Genomic DNA, 16,104 nt, shown 5'->3' on the forward strand with positions numbered 1-16,104 from the left:
CAGGGGAATGACATTATTCTGCTTTCAGGACCACAGAGCAGGCAAGGACAGCTCATTTAGATTAAGTCATGCTTCTAAGTTTGGCTCTTGTTGTGCTGCCACTTCGCCTCCTGCAAGGAAGTTGTGATGGGGGGTTGGTGGAGAGTGAGGGAAAAGGGCAACAAGACAGAGAGAGATCAGACTGTGCCTCTGTCTGTCCTGTCTCAGACCCCACAGGCACTGAGTAATATTGCAGAAAAGTGTGCTTTTCTTCTAGCTCACCCAAGCTGATGCATGCACATGCCACTGAGGTTTCTGCCACTGGGGAACAAAATCCATTTAAGAACATATATATATATTTCTATATATATATATATATATATGTATGTATAAATACACACACACACACAAACACACACGCACATGTATATATATGTGTGTGTGTGTATATATATATATACACACACACACACATATACAGGCGCACACATACAGAGCAAATTTAAAAAATAATCTGAGTCCGAGCCTGGAAAGGTGAATTCTCCACCAGTATGTGCAAAGATGGCTCCCCTTGTCAGGGGTCAGGGGTGTGGAGACGATTCTGCCAGCCGTCTGCTCTTTCCCCATAATCCAAACGCCTTCCAGTCAGCACCAGGAGCAGGAGGGGAAAAGGGGGGGGAATGCATTTGGCTTCTTTTTTTTTTTCTGTTCCCCGAGATGTTGTATATTCTAGTGGTTTTGGTTTTTCTTTTTAAAATAAAATATACACATGCACATTAAAAATATAGATCTGTCCAGGTAGGGCGATAAAAGTCCTTAGTGCATTTTCCGCCATTGGTTGCTGCTCGCAATCTGAGATATGCCTGTTTTGAAAAAAGTAGGTCCAGTGCAAGTGTTGATCTCAGCTGAGCCCTCCAGCCTTACTGGAAGCACAAGAAAAAGGAAGAATATTCCCCTTCCTCCCTCTGTTTTTCTCCTCCTCTCAGAAGAAATTGGACCCACTTTCCTTTTCACATTTTCCATCCTGTCCTCTGGAGTAGGGAAGGCATTGTCCTGTCCTCACCACATGTTGTGGTTGATGGGGTTCGTGGTTGTATTTGTATTTTGTTCTTTTCTTATATATATAAGTTGTTGGTTTTTTTGTTTTTTTTGTTTTTTTGTAAAACTTTAAAGTGATGTTAATAAATGAAAGAAGGGAGAGACTTTGGTGGGAGAAGGTCCATTGATGGAAAGGGAAGCACCATTTGCCGTCTGAATCAGACGTCGAGGCAGACAGACAAAGAGGAAAAGTTATCACTCCAAGGACCCCATGGGGGCAATACAGCAAATATATTAAATAAACCTGGAAGAGAAACAAAAACACACACAGCATTAGAATATATATTGCTCCTCCTCTGCAATTCTCTTCCTCTCTCTTTTTCTCCTCTGGAAATGTTTGTGTTCAAGTGCCAAATTAAAAGCCCATGAGGGCTTTTGACCTCTAATTTTTCTCCTGGACATCTTGAGCCAGAGCTGAGATTTGCATAGTTTTACATCATTTATACCCTAGGAACCTTGGGCTGGCCAGAGGGATCCTGGGACAATCAGAGCCCTTGTAGAGTTAAGCGTGGGAATAATACTCCCCCAAGATATTATCTGGCACCCCTCATCCATAGCTCCTGAAATGCAACACAGTGGAAGTTCGTCGTCTCCCTCTCATGAGGCAAGGGGAAGTGAAGTGATTGGCCCAGGCTCATTCAAGAGGCTGTGGCAGAGCTGCGACTGCTGAGTCAGAGGCCAGGGCTTTCACTATTAGCCTGTACTGCCTCTTTTTAAATTCAGCCCCCAGTTTCATGCCCAGGCTACTCTATCTTTTATGCACCTTTCCCTCTCCCATGAGGAACCAGGGCTTGATTCTCCTTTTGCTTGTACCAGTAAAATTCTTCTTCTGATGAGGGAATTGCTCCTGTTTACACAAGTCAGGGACAGAAGAATCAGACCCTGGACTGACAAAATCCAGATCTATTGCCAGAGATTGCAGTTCTCCTTTCCCCTTGTATGACCTTTCTTATGCACACAGACTTCCTGCTAGGAGAGAGATGAACCAAAATTGCTGCTGCTTCTGAGTCTTTCTGCCAACTCAACTAATGAAATGAAAGGAAAAGGGATCCCCAGAGCAACATTAATTCTCTGCTTTCAACGGAGAATCAATAGAGAAAGGAGAACAGGAGCTGCTCCACAAAAGAGATGAATAACACAGACCCTGAGGGGATTTAGGTGTAGAGAGAGGTCAGGCTCACTGTCTGGCTTCAAGAGATGCAGAGAAAAGGGAAGGCAGGACTGAAGAGCAAGGTAGGGTTGCAGCATGATCCTTCCACCTCTACAAAGAACCATAAATAGGATGCATATGTAGGTCCCAGACTAATCTTTCCCCCTCCTTTGACCCTGCTTTTGTCATGCTCAGGTCCTGCAGTAACCCCATGCTGAATGAGCAACCAGTGCTGTGGGAAATGCCTGAGGTGTCTAGGCAGAACCGTGTCCCAGGAGAACATCCCTCTCGGCTGGAAAAGCAGCTTGCTCTTACCTGCCTTGTGCTCTCTCTCCCCTGCCAGCACTTCTATGCTACGAGGATTTCTTTCAGCACTTTCTTATCGTTGACATGCTTGTACTTCTTATGTTTCCTCTTCTGTACTGGCAGCCGGCGTGCTCGTTGCCTCTGAGAGACAGCGGCTGTGGTGAACGACGATGACAAGCCTGCCAAAACAGAGGGGAGTGTGTCTGTATGGTGAGGGGCAGCCAGGTCAAGTTGAAATACCGTTCCCCACCCACTACCGACAAAGAGCTCTGCAAGAGAAGCACCACAAGGCCCTCGTCTTCCGTTCTTCATTTGCCACCCTCTGCTCTCCACAGTCTCTGCCCTGTCCTTTTTCCCAAGCTGTCCTCTCCCTTTGCCTCTCACCTTCCCCTCCTTCATTTCCCTTGGTATCAGCCCCTTGCTGGATGGCAGACACCCCGGGAAAGGTTCCTAGGCTGGTATAAATCAGCAAAGGCCCATGGGATTCACTGGAGCTAAGCAGATTTATACCAGTGGAGAGTTGGTTCCTCTCTCCCCAGCCTCTCTTCTCACACCTCTTTCCACTCTACTTATGCCAAGATTCTTACGTCTCTGTTCACGTTGCCCTGGCCGGCTGTTCCTGGGGGGCTGACGGGACACCGCTTCACACCGACACTGCACGTGGTCCTCCAAAGGCACAACGACTTTTTTAAATATTGGCTTCCTCTGGACAAATTCGATCTTGTTCACCTGTTTGGGAGAGGCAGGCATCCAAAAGATGAATAAAGCTGTAGCTCCCACTCTGTGAAAGTAATCAATCTCAGTATGCCTCTATACTGGCTTTCTTCCTAAAGGGTCAGAAGGCAGTTTATAGAGCATGGTTCAAATTCAGAGGTGGTGTGCATTGGAGCAACTTCTGCACACACGAGCAGAGCAGACGTAAACCAGGCAAGTTTGGATGTGACTGGTTCTTTCCCCCATTCCTAACTTGCAGCTGCTTCTGGCATGGAGCAGGATAAGTGGTTGACCACATACAGAAACATGGCGTGAGTAGAATGGGATGTGCCATGATGGCAGAGACCTGGGGGCAATCAGAATTAATTGCCACAGGATCCTACAGAAAGGGCAAAAACAGAATAACTCAGGCCCTATGCAAGCAAATGCAGCTTTACCAAGTCCACTGAGGCCTGTCTGAATTTGTCTCAAGCTCTTTAATAACTTGCAGGGCTGAAGCTTTGAGCTGTGTGTTTCATGGGAAAGGCGGTGCTCTGGAAATTCCCTCGGACTCTCCATCAGTGCTGACTCAGAGGGAAAACTCGCTGCTCCACATCCCACCACAGGGCATGAGCTTTCTAGGGGGTTCTCCCACTCCAGGAATGGCCAGGCCTGACCCTGTTTGGCTTATCTAACAAGCCCACAGTCCCTGAAGTGCTCTGCAAGCTATAAATACTTGCTTTGCTGTGAGTCTGGAACTGAATTCCTCTAAACCAACTGCCCCCAGCAGCATCCCTTGGCCAGTGCTGAAGCAGCCAGGCTGTTTATCTTTCCTTGAAAGCCCACTCCACACGCTTCAGACCACACGCTGCTTGCTAGACAAACACTTCCAGCCAAACAATAGCGAGACCTCTATCCTCAAAGAAACCATTTCCAGGTCACTTTTTCTGGCTGGCCTTTGACCTCTCATTTGCTTTTTCCACAAAAACAACTCCTGTTCCTCCCCCACACACACCATTTTTCCCTCATTCAGCCTGGCTTTTCTGAGAAAGGAATTTCCTGATGAAACGGGCTGTTTGAATGCAACCTCTCCCTGCCAACCTCTGCCGTCTGCCTGGGGGATTCTCTTACAGCCCAGGCAGACGATTAGTACGGGGTGAGTATTATTTTTAAACACGCTGTCTGGGAGGAAACTGTGAGAAGATCACTATTAGCTGAGATGCAGGCAGGATCAGAGCAAGAGGTTAGCTGTCAGGTGTCTGCTTGCAGCCCGACCGGGTCAGGAGCTAAGAGCGGGGCTGAGAAAGAGGAGAAGCTGCTTCAATGTGTGTCTTGGGAAGGAGCTGAAGCAGCAGTTGGGGGATGGAGCACTGAAACTACAGGGCCTCCTCTTTTCGCATCAAAGACAGCTCCTGCAGTGAAAGTGTTATCCTGTTTTTTCTGCTCTGACATAGAAGACAAGGTTGCCTTGAGCCACAGGACTAGCGAGGGCCATGGCACTGGGCTGCAGCTGGGGATGGTGCCCCGTAGCTCTGCTGCAGTGACAGTCCCCAGCTGCTGGACAGCACTGGCCCTCTGAGCAGCTGGCACAGACCTCACCGCAGGTGAGAGGCTGCAGTGCTGTGTGGCTAATGCACAAGACGTGACTGCAGAGAGGTGTTAGGGAAAAGACAGCTGGGTGAGCCTTGCATGTGAGGTTTGCTGTGGTTTTCTTTTGGGGGGTTGGAGATGGAGGTGGGGCTGTGAGAGGAGGGAGCTGTGGAAAGGGTCTCCCTTACCTGGACATGTCGGACACGGATCTGCGTGGGGCGACACTGCACATTGCGGTTGTTACAACATCCGGAGCATCGCTGCACCTCCACACAGGGTGGCCACACTACAAAGTTGGCATTGGTGCTGTCCACCATGTTGCGGGAGATTTCAAAGACCACCGCCCGCGTCTTGCACTCTGCGAGGACAGCTGGCTCTGCTGCTGCCAGGGCATCTACGGAGGGCCAAGAGAAGGAGGGAGGATGAAACAGGCTTTGCAGCTGTTACCAACCTGCTGCAGTCACCTCCACTGGAAGACAAAGAGACTACACTGCTCTCCCACACAAACACATATGCTCTTTCCCCTGCTCCCAGCCATGCAGCTCCCTCTCTGGCCAGAATAATGTCCTATGGGAGAGCCCCCAGCAAAATGATTCTTCTCACTCCAGCCTCCTGTCTGAGGCAGGAGATGACACTTCTTTAGAGCAAATCAACACCCAAGGGATTTAAAGCATATCAGCTTGCAGAGCTCTGGACTCCCTCTCCTGCACTGCTGGGGAGTAAAACCCAGCTCTCACATGAGGCCCAGACCCTCCTTCCCATCTGTCTACACATCCATACACACAGCACATTTCAACCTCTACCCCAGCACATGTATTTCAGACCTACATCTGCATCACCCACAGCTGCTCAGGTTAGTGCCCCAACGACCACAAGGTGCAACATCCCAGACTCACCTAGGCTTCGTCTCCCTCGAGACAGGGCCACAGGGTTTTGACCGGGCTGAGTTGCATTCAGGTCCACGCCCGAGCTATCCTCCTCTGCAAAGGGAAAGACATGATCTATTAACACTGGGTAGAGGCGGGAGAAGGCAGCAGACATTTGTGCTCCACTAACCAGGCAAAGTGCAGAGATACAGGGTGAACCACAGCCCCAGTACATCATGCTAGGTGTAAATCCACAGCCAGATCACAGGCATGCTGGGGCATGGAAACTCTATGTTTGCAGTTCAAAGAAATTCAAACCAATGAGCCTATTGTGAAAGAGGGGTCTTAGCCAGGTCTAGCAGAGGAAAACTAGGTCACAAATGACATGGCCTTAGATAGGACTCTCTGGAGTAGGAGAAGGTTCAGATCAGTTGGCTCAGCCCAGGATATAACAAGGATGATACAAAGGCCAGGTGGGACAGGCAAGAAGTTTAGTATATGAATACTGAGGTGTCTTGTCGGGAGGGACTGAGAGAGCTCAGGTGTGGGAGGGTAGGGAGAAGGGTGACAATGGGTGGGAGGTGGAGTGCTTGGTTTCTGTCTCCCAAATCGCTATGCTTGCTCTGTGTTAGAGTCAGTTTTATGACAGAAGAACAGGAGAAAAAAGTTAAAATGATTTTTCGCCTATACTGCTGTAAGGTAAACTGCAGGATCTGGAGGTAGTTCAGTCAGCAATGGGAGAGGAAGACAGAAAGCATTTAGCCCAGCTCTGAGCAGTTCCCTCCCACTCCACTACTTTTTCCCATAGGAAGTGCTGAATAGAGAAATGCCCATAATCCCCATGGAGTACTCCAACATGCAGCCCCTCCTGAGCTCTGGACAATGGCCATGCTCAGGGATAGCTCCCACCCAGCCACAGCTCCTTCCTTCTCTGGCCTGCTTTAGCAGCTGAAGGAAGCAGAATGGACGTCAGCATCAAGAGAACAATTTTATTAAAGGGAATTTGGGGCCAGTAGAAGATCTCTGTTTATCCGAGATGTGTTGGAGCAAGTTCCCATCCCTATCATGTCCCATCCCTCTTCCTCAGTCCCACCTTAGTGAAGCCTTCTTATAAGGGGAAGCAGGGACTTAGCTCTCTGCTCAGCTCAGAGGCAACTGATGAAGGATTTGGGATGTGTGCATAGAGGCTGTATGTATGAAGCAGGAATCATCTATCTATGCAGTCAACATCCACATGAGACGGATAGACACACTTTAAAGTGGCTGGAGAGGTGTAGTTAATTCTCGGACACCATTCATCTTGTTACCAAAAGGCCGATTTCAGTGACAATCTCACCCTGAGGCAGAGACTCAAAATGTTGGATCATGCTCTCAAAGGGCCATGGTTCTCCATGGACTACAGAGCATGTCTGGATGACTGGCTTAGATGGGCACGTTTACTTTGCAGGTATCCACAGTTATGGGAGATGACTCCTACTCTCCACACCTCAGCTGTTGGGTCTAGGATGGTGTCTAAGATCAGAAGAGCAATATCTCAGCTCATCTACCCTCTGGGGCTGCCAAAATTCAGCTTCCTATGCAGTCAATGAAGGACAGCAATCATGACACCTACCCAGAGCACGGATGGCACAGGGAATAGACCTGGCTGCTTTGGGGCTAATTTGCTAATACACTAATTCCACACAGGGCAAGCAAATGGTGATGCCTCTCAGTCACTACCTGAGGCCAGAAGGGCGCCGTATGGGACAACAAACAGAAGGTTTCAAAGCATCTGCCTCTGTTTCCCTAGCCAGTCTTTCCTAACTAAGACCTGAAGTGAAACCAGTGGCCAACAAGAGAAGCCCTCTTTATTTCTTAATCATGAGGGTGGTCAGTAACTGGGATAGAGATATATCTGTTCCTTAGACATTGGGACATGACAGACTGCACACATCTTAGCCGCTCCTTCCCCACCCCTCCATCCTGTGTTGTCTGGAATTTTATCATGCGAGTGTGGGGGCTGCCTTTTGTGCAAAGGTTAAGTCAATGAGAAGAGAGAGAGGAAAAAAATAGCAACAACTGTTGACTAGAAACAAATCTCCTATTGAAAACCATGTCCCTCCCTCCCCAGGCTGTCCTTCTACACCCCAGGTCAGTGCTGCAGCTGCGGCCAAAGAGGGTCTGGGTGGGGGGACCAGCCTGCAACAAGCAAGYGTGTCTAATTTTGGAAGTTGCCCCATTGTGTGGCTCGTGGACAAGGAGGAGGGAACTGGGGAGGGCAGGGAGCGGCTGTGGTGGTGGTGGGGAGCCTCGTCGCCTCTTTCTAAGGCAAACAATAGCTGAACACAGCTGGTGCCCTCCCCCTCACTTTCCCCCCCCCCCGCCCCTCCAGGGCCGTTTTGAAAGGCAGTGGGAATGCTTTTGAGACTGCGCCAGTGGTTGGACTGGCATAGGAAACAAAAGCAGGAAATTCTGTTCCCCCGTAGATAGTGTCTCGGCAAGGATTACAAAGCTCCAAACAGACAAAACACAAGAGAGAAGGCGAGCTGGGGGGGCCGGGGGACGACGGGCGGGAGCAGAGTTAGAATAGAATGGAATTTGCTCTGAAGAGACCGTTTATAAATAAATTCCTGGGCCAGCCCAGCCGCCGTGGCGCGTGCTCCAATTCCCACACGTGCTGACCCCTCCATGCTTCGCTGCTCCTGCTGCTCTCTGCACTCGGCCCTGGCCAAGTGACCCCAAGGCACTGGATCCCCCAGAGCTCTTATCTACGGCAGGAGGTGAAGCAATGCTACCTGCAGCCAACCTGACTTAGCCCGTGTCCTGTATCTCAGCCATGGACACGTGCTCTGCTGCTCCAGTCTTGGAGCCTCTGGGAACCTGTGGCCTTTCCTGCATGCTGAACCTGAGAACTCACTTGGCCCTTTTCTTCTCTATTACCCTATTTCCAGCTCCCATTTTGCCACCTCCTAAACTGATCCTTGGCCAACTCAAGCCCAGCTCCTTGTGCATCTCCCAGGGTGAAAAGCACTGACCCCAGTTCCATGGACTCACCTTGCCCAGCTCCTATTGCTTTTGTAAGCCAGCATCCCTCAATAGACCAGGCAGTTAGAAAGAAACCCAAAAAGGTATTTAGTTGCCTAACTCCCATATGTTTCAGGGGGGGGCTAAGTGTGTAAATACTCGGGTCTTGGCTCCTGAGTGGTTCCTGTATTTACAGTGAAGCCTGCCAGTAGTGTATTTACTGGAGAATGGAATACACCCTCCCACCTCCCGAAAGAGTTAAGAAAAAAAGAGGAGTGTTTGGTGAAGAGGAGATTTACCTACGGAGTCTATCCGCAGGGCATGCTGGAGGTCGCTGATGGAGCGCACTGAGCTGTCTCCCAAAATCTCATAAATGTCTTCAGGTATAGGGTCCCCCTGCCAGATGACAAAAAAAAAGAGGAGGGGGTAAACAAGTGTTAGAGAGGTGATCTGCAAATACTGCATCACAGAGCAGGGCAGGGCAGGGGGATGGAAGCAGCATGGGAGGAAGCATGACAGAACCACTGAAACACAGAGAAAGACATGTCCTTGTGAAAGCATGAGCCTGAAACCTGAACAAAAGTGAGAGAGCCCTCTCGCTCCCTCTTACAAAGTGATTGGCAGACTGAAAATGCACGAAAATGCACCAGCTATAGGGTTACACACTGCAGCCCTGAATCCTACGTAAATAGACAGCAAGGTTTCCTTCTCTGGTGCTGTATGACTTCTCCAGGTGGCTTCTCATTCCTGCTGCTGGCAGTACAGGCGTTTTAACAGACTTCCCTTACACTATCAGATAAAACCTGCCTAATATTTCCCTCTGTTATGAAACTCCCTCAAGGGCTTTGTCAGATATTGTGTGTGTGTGCGTGTGCGCGCGCGTGTGTTTTCAAACCACAGCAGCCCAATAATATACGTCATTTGCATACTGTTAAAAAAAAGCCGGGGGAAAGGAAGGTTGACCTTCGCAGCTGACTCTGCTGCTTTGGCATGAGCCTGCGGTGAAATGACAAATGCTGCAGAGAGCATGTGAAAGGGTGTTTGGGGTGGTGGGCTGAGGAGCTGATCTGGATGAAAAAAAAGCATGGAGTTTGGATATCACTGGATGTCAGTGCCAAAAACCTTAAGTAACTAGGTTTAAACACACCAAATGATGGGCCAGATTCAGGGTGTGTGCAGGCAGGTGCAACACCATCAATCTCTTGGGAATCTTACTCTGATACCAGAACTGAATTGGTCCCAGTGACAGCACTTAACAAGACTACAAAGGAGTAGTGTGGGAAAGCAAGCACTGGTTAAAACACACTTCCGAAAGACTAGAAGAAGAGATGGAAGAAAGCACTGGCCAAAATGTTTGCTTAGCTTCTAGCTGTCYTCATTCAGGGTTACTCATGCGGAAAAGCTGCTCTTTCAGCTGGGTGCTGGATGCCATCTGAGCTGCAGCCCTACACCGTGCCCCTGTAACTGAGAGGAGAAATTTGCTTGTGTGTTTATGAAATGTAGGGATTTTCATGTGGGTTTTTATGGGCAGCTGGTGGCATGTGTGTGGTCCCTCTCGTTTACAGCTCTTCGTTTCCTGCCTGTGTTCAGGGCAGAACACTTCCCCTCTGCTTAAAGCAGAGAAAAAACACCAGGTAGGTGGCCTTAAAACATAGAGTGCTTTAGCCCCAAATCTGCAGCAACTTTTGTATGGGTGCTTGACACCAGTACCTTCCCACACATACCTGTCCCTTGGCTAACCAACCTTCGTCTCTACTAATGGGGTAGCAGGAGTGATGGTGTGCCCCCTCCTCAGTCCACACTCCAATACAATAACTTTAACTGGGAATTGTTGGCTGAAGGTTTCTGCAGCCCATGTTATGGGGCAGAAGCCTCCCGAGACAGATGCAGAGCAGACAACACTAGTATCCTAAACCTCCACAGCCAGATTCACCAGAGACCTTGAGTCAGAGCGCTCAACCTCTGCTTATGTAGGGCAACACAAGTAAAGACAGTCAAGGTATCCCATATCTAACCCACTTTGCCCTACGTCCCTGTCACTGTAACATCTCACAACAGACATGGACAAGAGCCTTCAGTGAAAAGCAGATTTTAGATCCCCAGCCATTACTTGCTCAGAGTCTCTGAGGCTGCCAGCAGGGAACCAGCTTCTGTGATGGAGGAACAGTGAGAAATAAGCTCAGATAATTAAGAGACCACTGAATAGCTGTGAAATGAAGATGCCTTCTGATGACTTCTCTACTGGGAGCTGGAGCGGGACCAATAGCCCAGTGCTGAAAGACTCTGCAGCACTTTTCTGCCTTGCACCACGCACAGCAGTTTCTGGAAAAAAGGTCATTTACAGTTCCAAGCACTTGCAACCACAGCTCTGCACTGGGCGATGAAATGAAGGCTTTTTAATGTTTGCACCTGTCAGCTAAATGCATTTGTGTATGAATGCTGCTCTGCATAGATGCCTCTGGTCCTTCCTGATACTTAATATGTGTAGGAAATGGAATTTTATTTTAAACCCTGGCACTTGGTAAGGGGAGGGAGTGGGCGGGTGTTACGAGACTCGGTGACTTTGGAGGCAAGCTGGGAGGTGTCACCTTGCTAACTGAGAAGGGGGAACAGATATGAATCAGGGATTGAAAACGCAGGCCCTAAGGAGCTGGATTGCTGGGGACTGGCTATAGGAATAAGCTCCACTCCCTGCTCACAGCAGAAGTGTTAGATGCCATTTTTTTCTTGTTGCAGATACTATCAGTATGGCTACGGTGTATCACCAGCCCACATAGCTCATAATCCTGCTACCCTCCTACCCAGGGTTTGTGAGGCAGCTCTGCCAGTGACAACTGCAAGCCTGTGAAACTCCTCACTTTCCTCTTGTGCTGCAGAATTGTGCCCAAGGCTGGCCCAARAGCAGTATACCTGAGCTACATGGCTGGTCCTTGCTCCCCTTGTGGTCTGCGAGAGGGAACAGCCATGCCTGCGGCCCCCAAGAACAACCCTGCACCTGGGAGGCTCTGAAACTGGAGGACTGCATGCTCGAGCTTGGAGCACTTGCTGGGGAAGGGGCACAGGAAAGCTGAGATCCACCAACTGCCTCCCCCTGATCCCACAGGGTCAGAAGGTAGAGCAGAAATGCAGGAGGTGGGATCCCTGACGGACCAACCCAAGCAGCTGGCGCTTTTCCTGCTTAGCAACTCCTGTGGGGTTATTTGTCTAACACAGGTTAACAATCTCCTTTTTAACTGCRCGGCAGATCAAAGAAGACTTTTGTCTCAATGGACTCCTGGCTGGCTGTCAAGTGCCCTGAGGCCTGGCCTCGTATTGCTGCAAGGCCACTGAATTCCTAGAAGAAAATAAGTTTGTTCTTCCCTCCCTCTCTCCGCCTCCCAGCGCCTGGCTCTGCCCCCAGCTGTGTGGGCACCCACCCACCCTGCCAGTCCCTGGACAGGTATGTCCTCTCCCCTTCTCCTGCTTCCTGGGGAGTCAGAGCCAAGGCATGCATTACAGCAGCCAGCAGAGCACCTGGGCAGGGACCCTGCCTGCCCGGCAGCTGCTCTGTGCTGCAGGTGTGAAGCTGGGGCCTCTTGGTGTGTCAGCTTTCCCTCCTTCCTCCCAGATGTCAGCATCTCTGGCTGGTACAAATCAGTGTACATGCAGAAATATCCAGCATGCAGCCCAGTGTTGTCCCAGGTCACGTCCTACCATTCCCTCTCTACACACGCACTCTCCCAGCATCAGCCTGATCCCTAACCCCGCTACCCATTTGTGTCTGGAGCCTTCCACCAAGGTACAATTTTGAGCACCAGGAAGAGATGGTGTAACTTTTGCGTTGAAGTGGGCAATCAAGCATGTATCCAGTCTATACAAGGTAGGAAGGGAAGCAAGAATGCTGCAGAGGCCAGTGGCCTTCCCTGGGATTAGGTGTATCACAAGTATGGCTGTACAGGTGGCTTGGCTTCCTTCCCAAGGCCTGATTCTCCAAGTCACTATGGGATGTTAGAAGATCCCCTGGTGATCAGCCTTTGCCAAGGTGGTGTAGGGAATATGTCAGGCCATTCTCCAGGCCTCCTTCCAGCTATTCACAGGCAAGGGTTACAGAGTCTTACCAGGGAGAGCATTTCACTTGGTAGCACAACAGATACAGAGGAGGATGGAGCAAAGACTGAAACTGGGAGAAATGGGAGACCTTCAGGGCTCACAGAAACCAGCCAAGGACACTCCCAAGGCGAGGACTCCTCCAGTCCTCTTTCTTTGGATGGTGTGCCTACACGCCTATGTGTGATTGCACACAGAGGGACAGAGGGTAGCACCAATCTATCTGCTTTTCTGCCCAGGAAAGGGGGACTTTCCTGAGACTGACCATGGCAGGGAATCTTAGCAATAGGCTCTCAAGTGATCAGGCAGGCAAAAAAAAAAATCAAACAGTGTTTTCTTTCTCCCTCTCAAGCTCACGTGAGGATCCTGAAGGGAGGTTCCACAGCATTCCCTGGCAGAGACCAAGACAGACAGAACCTGATGCTGGCCAACCTCACCCCAGAAGCACTTGCACCCTTGGCACAGGGTTTTAACCCTTCCAGCATAGATCCTGATATCCACCTGCCAGAGAATGGCATATCTGCCTCTCCCCTCACAGGGGAAAACCTTCCTCAAGAGAGTCTCTTCCACATGGGACATGGGACAATGGCTTACATTTTGCTTCCTTAAAAGCATGAAACTTCTGTTTGATCTTGCCAATGTTTCTACCTACCCTTTTCCCATTTCAAGGGGGACTTTACTGCTCCACCCTACTCCACAACACGCCCCCACACAGCTCCCCTGCAAGGGTTAGAGGTATTTCCCCCTGGGCCTGTTGGAAATAGCACAGGAACCACTGTCATTCTCTCCTGCTGCTTCACATCAGCTGATAGTGAGAGACAGGCACATACAACTTGCCCTGCTCCTTCCACGAGCTCACCCCAGACATGTCATCCATCCTGTAATAGCTGTCCTGGCTTCCATTTTTTGTTCCTGTCACAATCCCATGCTAGGAAGACTTAGGAAGAGTCCTGGGGCCTTATACCAGGAAGATGCAAACTAGAGCTGGGCCAAGGTTATAAATTAGCACCCAGCCGCACCCCATTCCTTGGGAATTCCAAAAAACCCTGCCAATAGGATTTTACCCAAGCAAAACCATGCCTGGCTTAGCCCATCTCTGTAAATGTTGCAAGGCAACTATTACAGCCCTCAGGTAAAATGCAAATAGGTTAGCATCCTTGCTTCCCAGCTGGCAAATACCTTCCCTCTGAGATGCACACTCCCTCCTGCTGGAAGAGCTCCAGGGCCCTCCAGCTCCAGATGGGTGTGATCGAAGAGGCAGAGGGACTAAGAAGACTCCATCTCACAGCTCAGATCTCTGCTGATTAGGTGGCAGCTAGTGTTTTGGGGGCACTTTCTCCAGCAGGTCTGAGAAGGAGATGCAAGCCCCATTCAGAGGATGCCTACTATTAAGCAGCTGGTAAGTGTAATATTGTACACCTTTGCTGCATAGGTGTAAAGCACTACCCTCAAAGCAGATTTGGGGATTGGCTGCAGGCAGGAGCATCTACTCAAGCAGAAACTTTCTTGGCTCTCTGGTCATAAAATGATAAATACCACTGTTCCTCCCCAGGAACCTGGGGCCAGAGGCAGAATTCCCAAACTCTAACCCTGCTAGACAGTCATAAAGCTGTGCAGTGTTTTCATGTGATTACAGGGAGGAATATCAGCCCCTGGGATTAGACACTTGCATCTTTACCCTTTCCTAGTGCCAACCACAGCTGATGTTTCAAGCTGCATGCGAGAGGGAGATCCGAGCCACCCACAGAAGAAATAACCATCCTCTGCCTAAAACAAACATAACCACTGGGCAGCCCACAGCTCTAACTGCTTCCCTTTGTGGCTTGGGCAAGGGCAAAATGGACCCATAAGGAGGTGATGTGATGCTTTGTACTCATCCCCTTCCTGGCCACCCACAAGAGGGATTGCCTAAAAATGAGGAAGGAAGAGAAAGAAATGATGCAAAGGGAGGGAGTTTTTGGTGGAAGGATATCTCCAGCCTCTGACAACCCCCAAGCTATAGATCCAACCCATGGTTTTGTCACGTTGGGTAGAATTGAGGTGGGAACTGGAGCTTTGTGGGTGAATGTTAGGGGCTTTCTGATTCCCTCAAATTTGCATGGGATCAAATGATGAAATATGACAGCAGAGGCCAAAGGATTTGGGGTCCCAGGGCTCCTTTTCCTAGTCAAGAATTCTGGGGAGAAAACAGCAGGAAAACCAGCTCCAGCCTGTGGATGGAAAAGAGGCTTTGATTTCCACGTGGGGAAACAGAGGGCTGGTATACATTCATTAGTCAAATCTAGCACCTGACCCCCATCCTGTGCCCTGCTTCCTCCTAAGCAGTCTGTGTGGGAGGGGTGCAGGGGGAGCAGGATGACACGTTTGCGTGACTGTGTCTAAGCTCAGTAGAGATACTCATCTCCAACCTCTTTCTATGGCCCCAGCTAGAAATATACCTTACTGAATAACTGTGCCACCCAAATGTTGGTATCTCTATCCTTCCTATCCTCTTCCTTGACCCTTTCAAAGCCTTTCCACCCCTTCTTCTTCAGCAGCACCCCATTTATATGACATTTGACTTCAAACTCTGTTTTTCTTGAGGTAGCAACCAGGCCTCAGTTCCTGTGTTGTGCACACCATGGCAACGCCAAAACGAAATGGTAGTGTGTGTATGGGACATGCTGCATGCACATTTGCAAGGTGCCTGCATGACTGGAGGGTGTGAAAGGCTCTGCAGAGCAGGTGATTTATGCAGTGCCTCCAGGGATGGCAATCTTTGCATGAAGCTACAAGCAAGCTATGAGGACGGTTTAGGAGGTCGGTAGGTTCCCAAGGGACTCCACAGCAGCAATGAGAGCCAGCAACCTTTTTCATACATTAAGCAAAGACAGCTTCAGCCAGGTCTCCACTTCCCTTATGCCTGACACTGATTCCAGCCATGGCCTGGAATGTATATATATATTTTTATGATGAAGCCAGGCAAAAAAATTTGCAACAGTTGTTCTTCTGCAGCCTGAAGATACAGCTTTTGTATCTCTCAGGGAAGGTGGAGTTCCTGCTCTCTTTAAATATCTATTTGCAGCAATAAAGAACAAGCCTCCCTCTCTTCTCATTTTCTCAACCCTGTCCGCGAGGGCTCCAGAGACAGCGGCCGCCTACGCACCCAGCTCCAGCTCCCCAGCTTCAAATACCTGTAGCTGCGGGCCAACCGCTTAGGCCACGTATGTCAGGCCGGGAGCTGCAGGCCGACAGCTATTACCCCGGCACCCATGGCAGGGGCCTGGCACCCTGGCCGCCCGCCCGCCCGCCCGCCGCCCAGGGGCTGGCGGGCAGCCGGGGGCCACCCCTCCC

General features: G+C 49.9%; 1 protein-coding gene across 1 annotated transcript in view; it reads right to left on the reverse strand.

Annotated features, from left to right (window-relative positions):
• Nucleotides 1–422: 422 nt before the first annotated feature.
• Nucleotides 423–16,104, reverse strand: part of PDGFB (platelet derived growth factor subunit B) — a 17,183-nt gene continuing 1,501 nt past the window's right edge. The window contains exons 2-7 of the mRNA XM_026065048.1: nt 8,985–9,083; nt 5,713–5,796; nt 5,005–5,210; nt 3,121–3,262; nt 2,543–2,712; nt 423–1,321 (exon numbers count right to left, since the gene is read on the reverse strand). Of these exons, the coding sequence (XP_025920833.1) occupies nt 2,576–2,712; nt 3,121–3,262; nt 5,005–5,210; nt 5,713–5,796; nt 8,985–9,083 (668 nt within the window). The 3' untranslated portion in view covers nt 423–1,321; nt 2,543–2,575. The remainder of the gene's footprint in view (nt 1,322–2,542; nt 2,713–3,120; nt 3,263–5,004; nt 5,211–5,712; nt 5,797–8,984; nt 9,084–16,104) is intronic.

Source organism: Apteryx rowi, unplaced genomic scaffold, assembly GCF_003343035.1.
Source record: "Apteryx rowi isolate R43461 unplaced genomic scaffold, aptRow1 scaffold_223, whole genome shotgun sequence".
Lineage (NCBI taxonomy): Eukaryota > Metazoa > Chordata > Aves > Apterygiformes > Apterygidae > Apteryx > Apteryx rowi.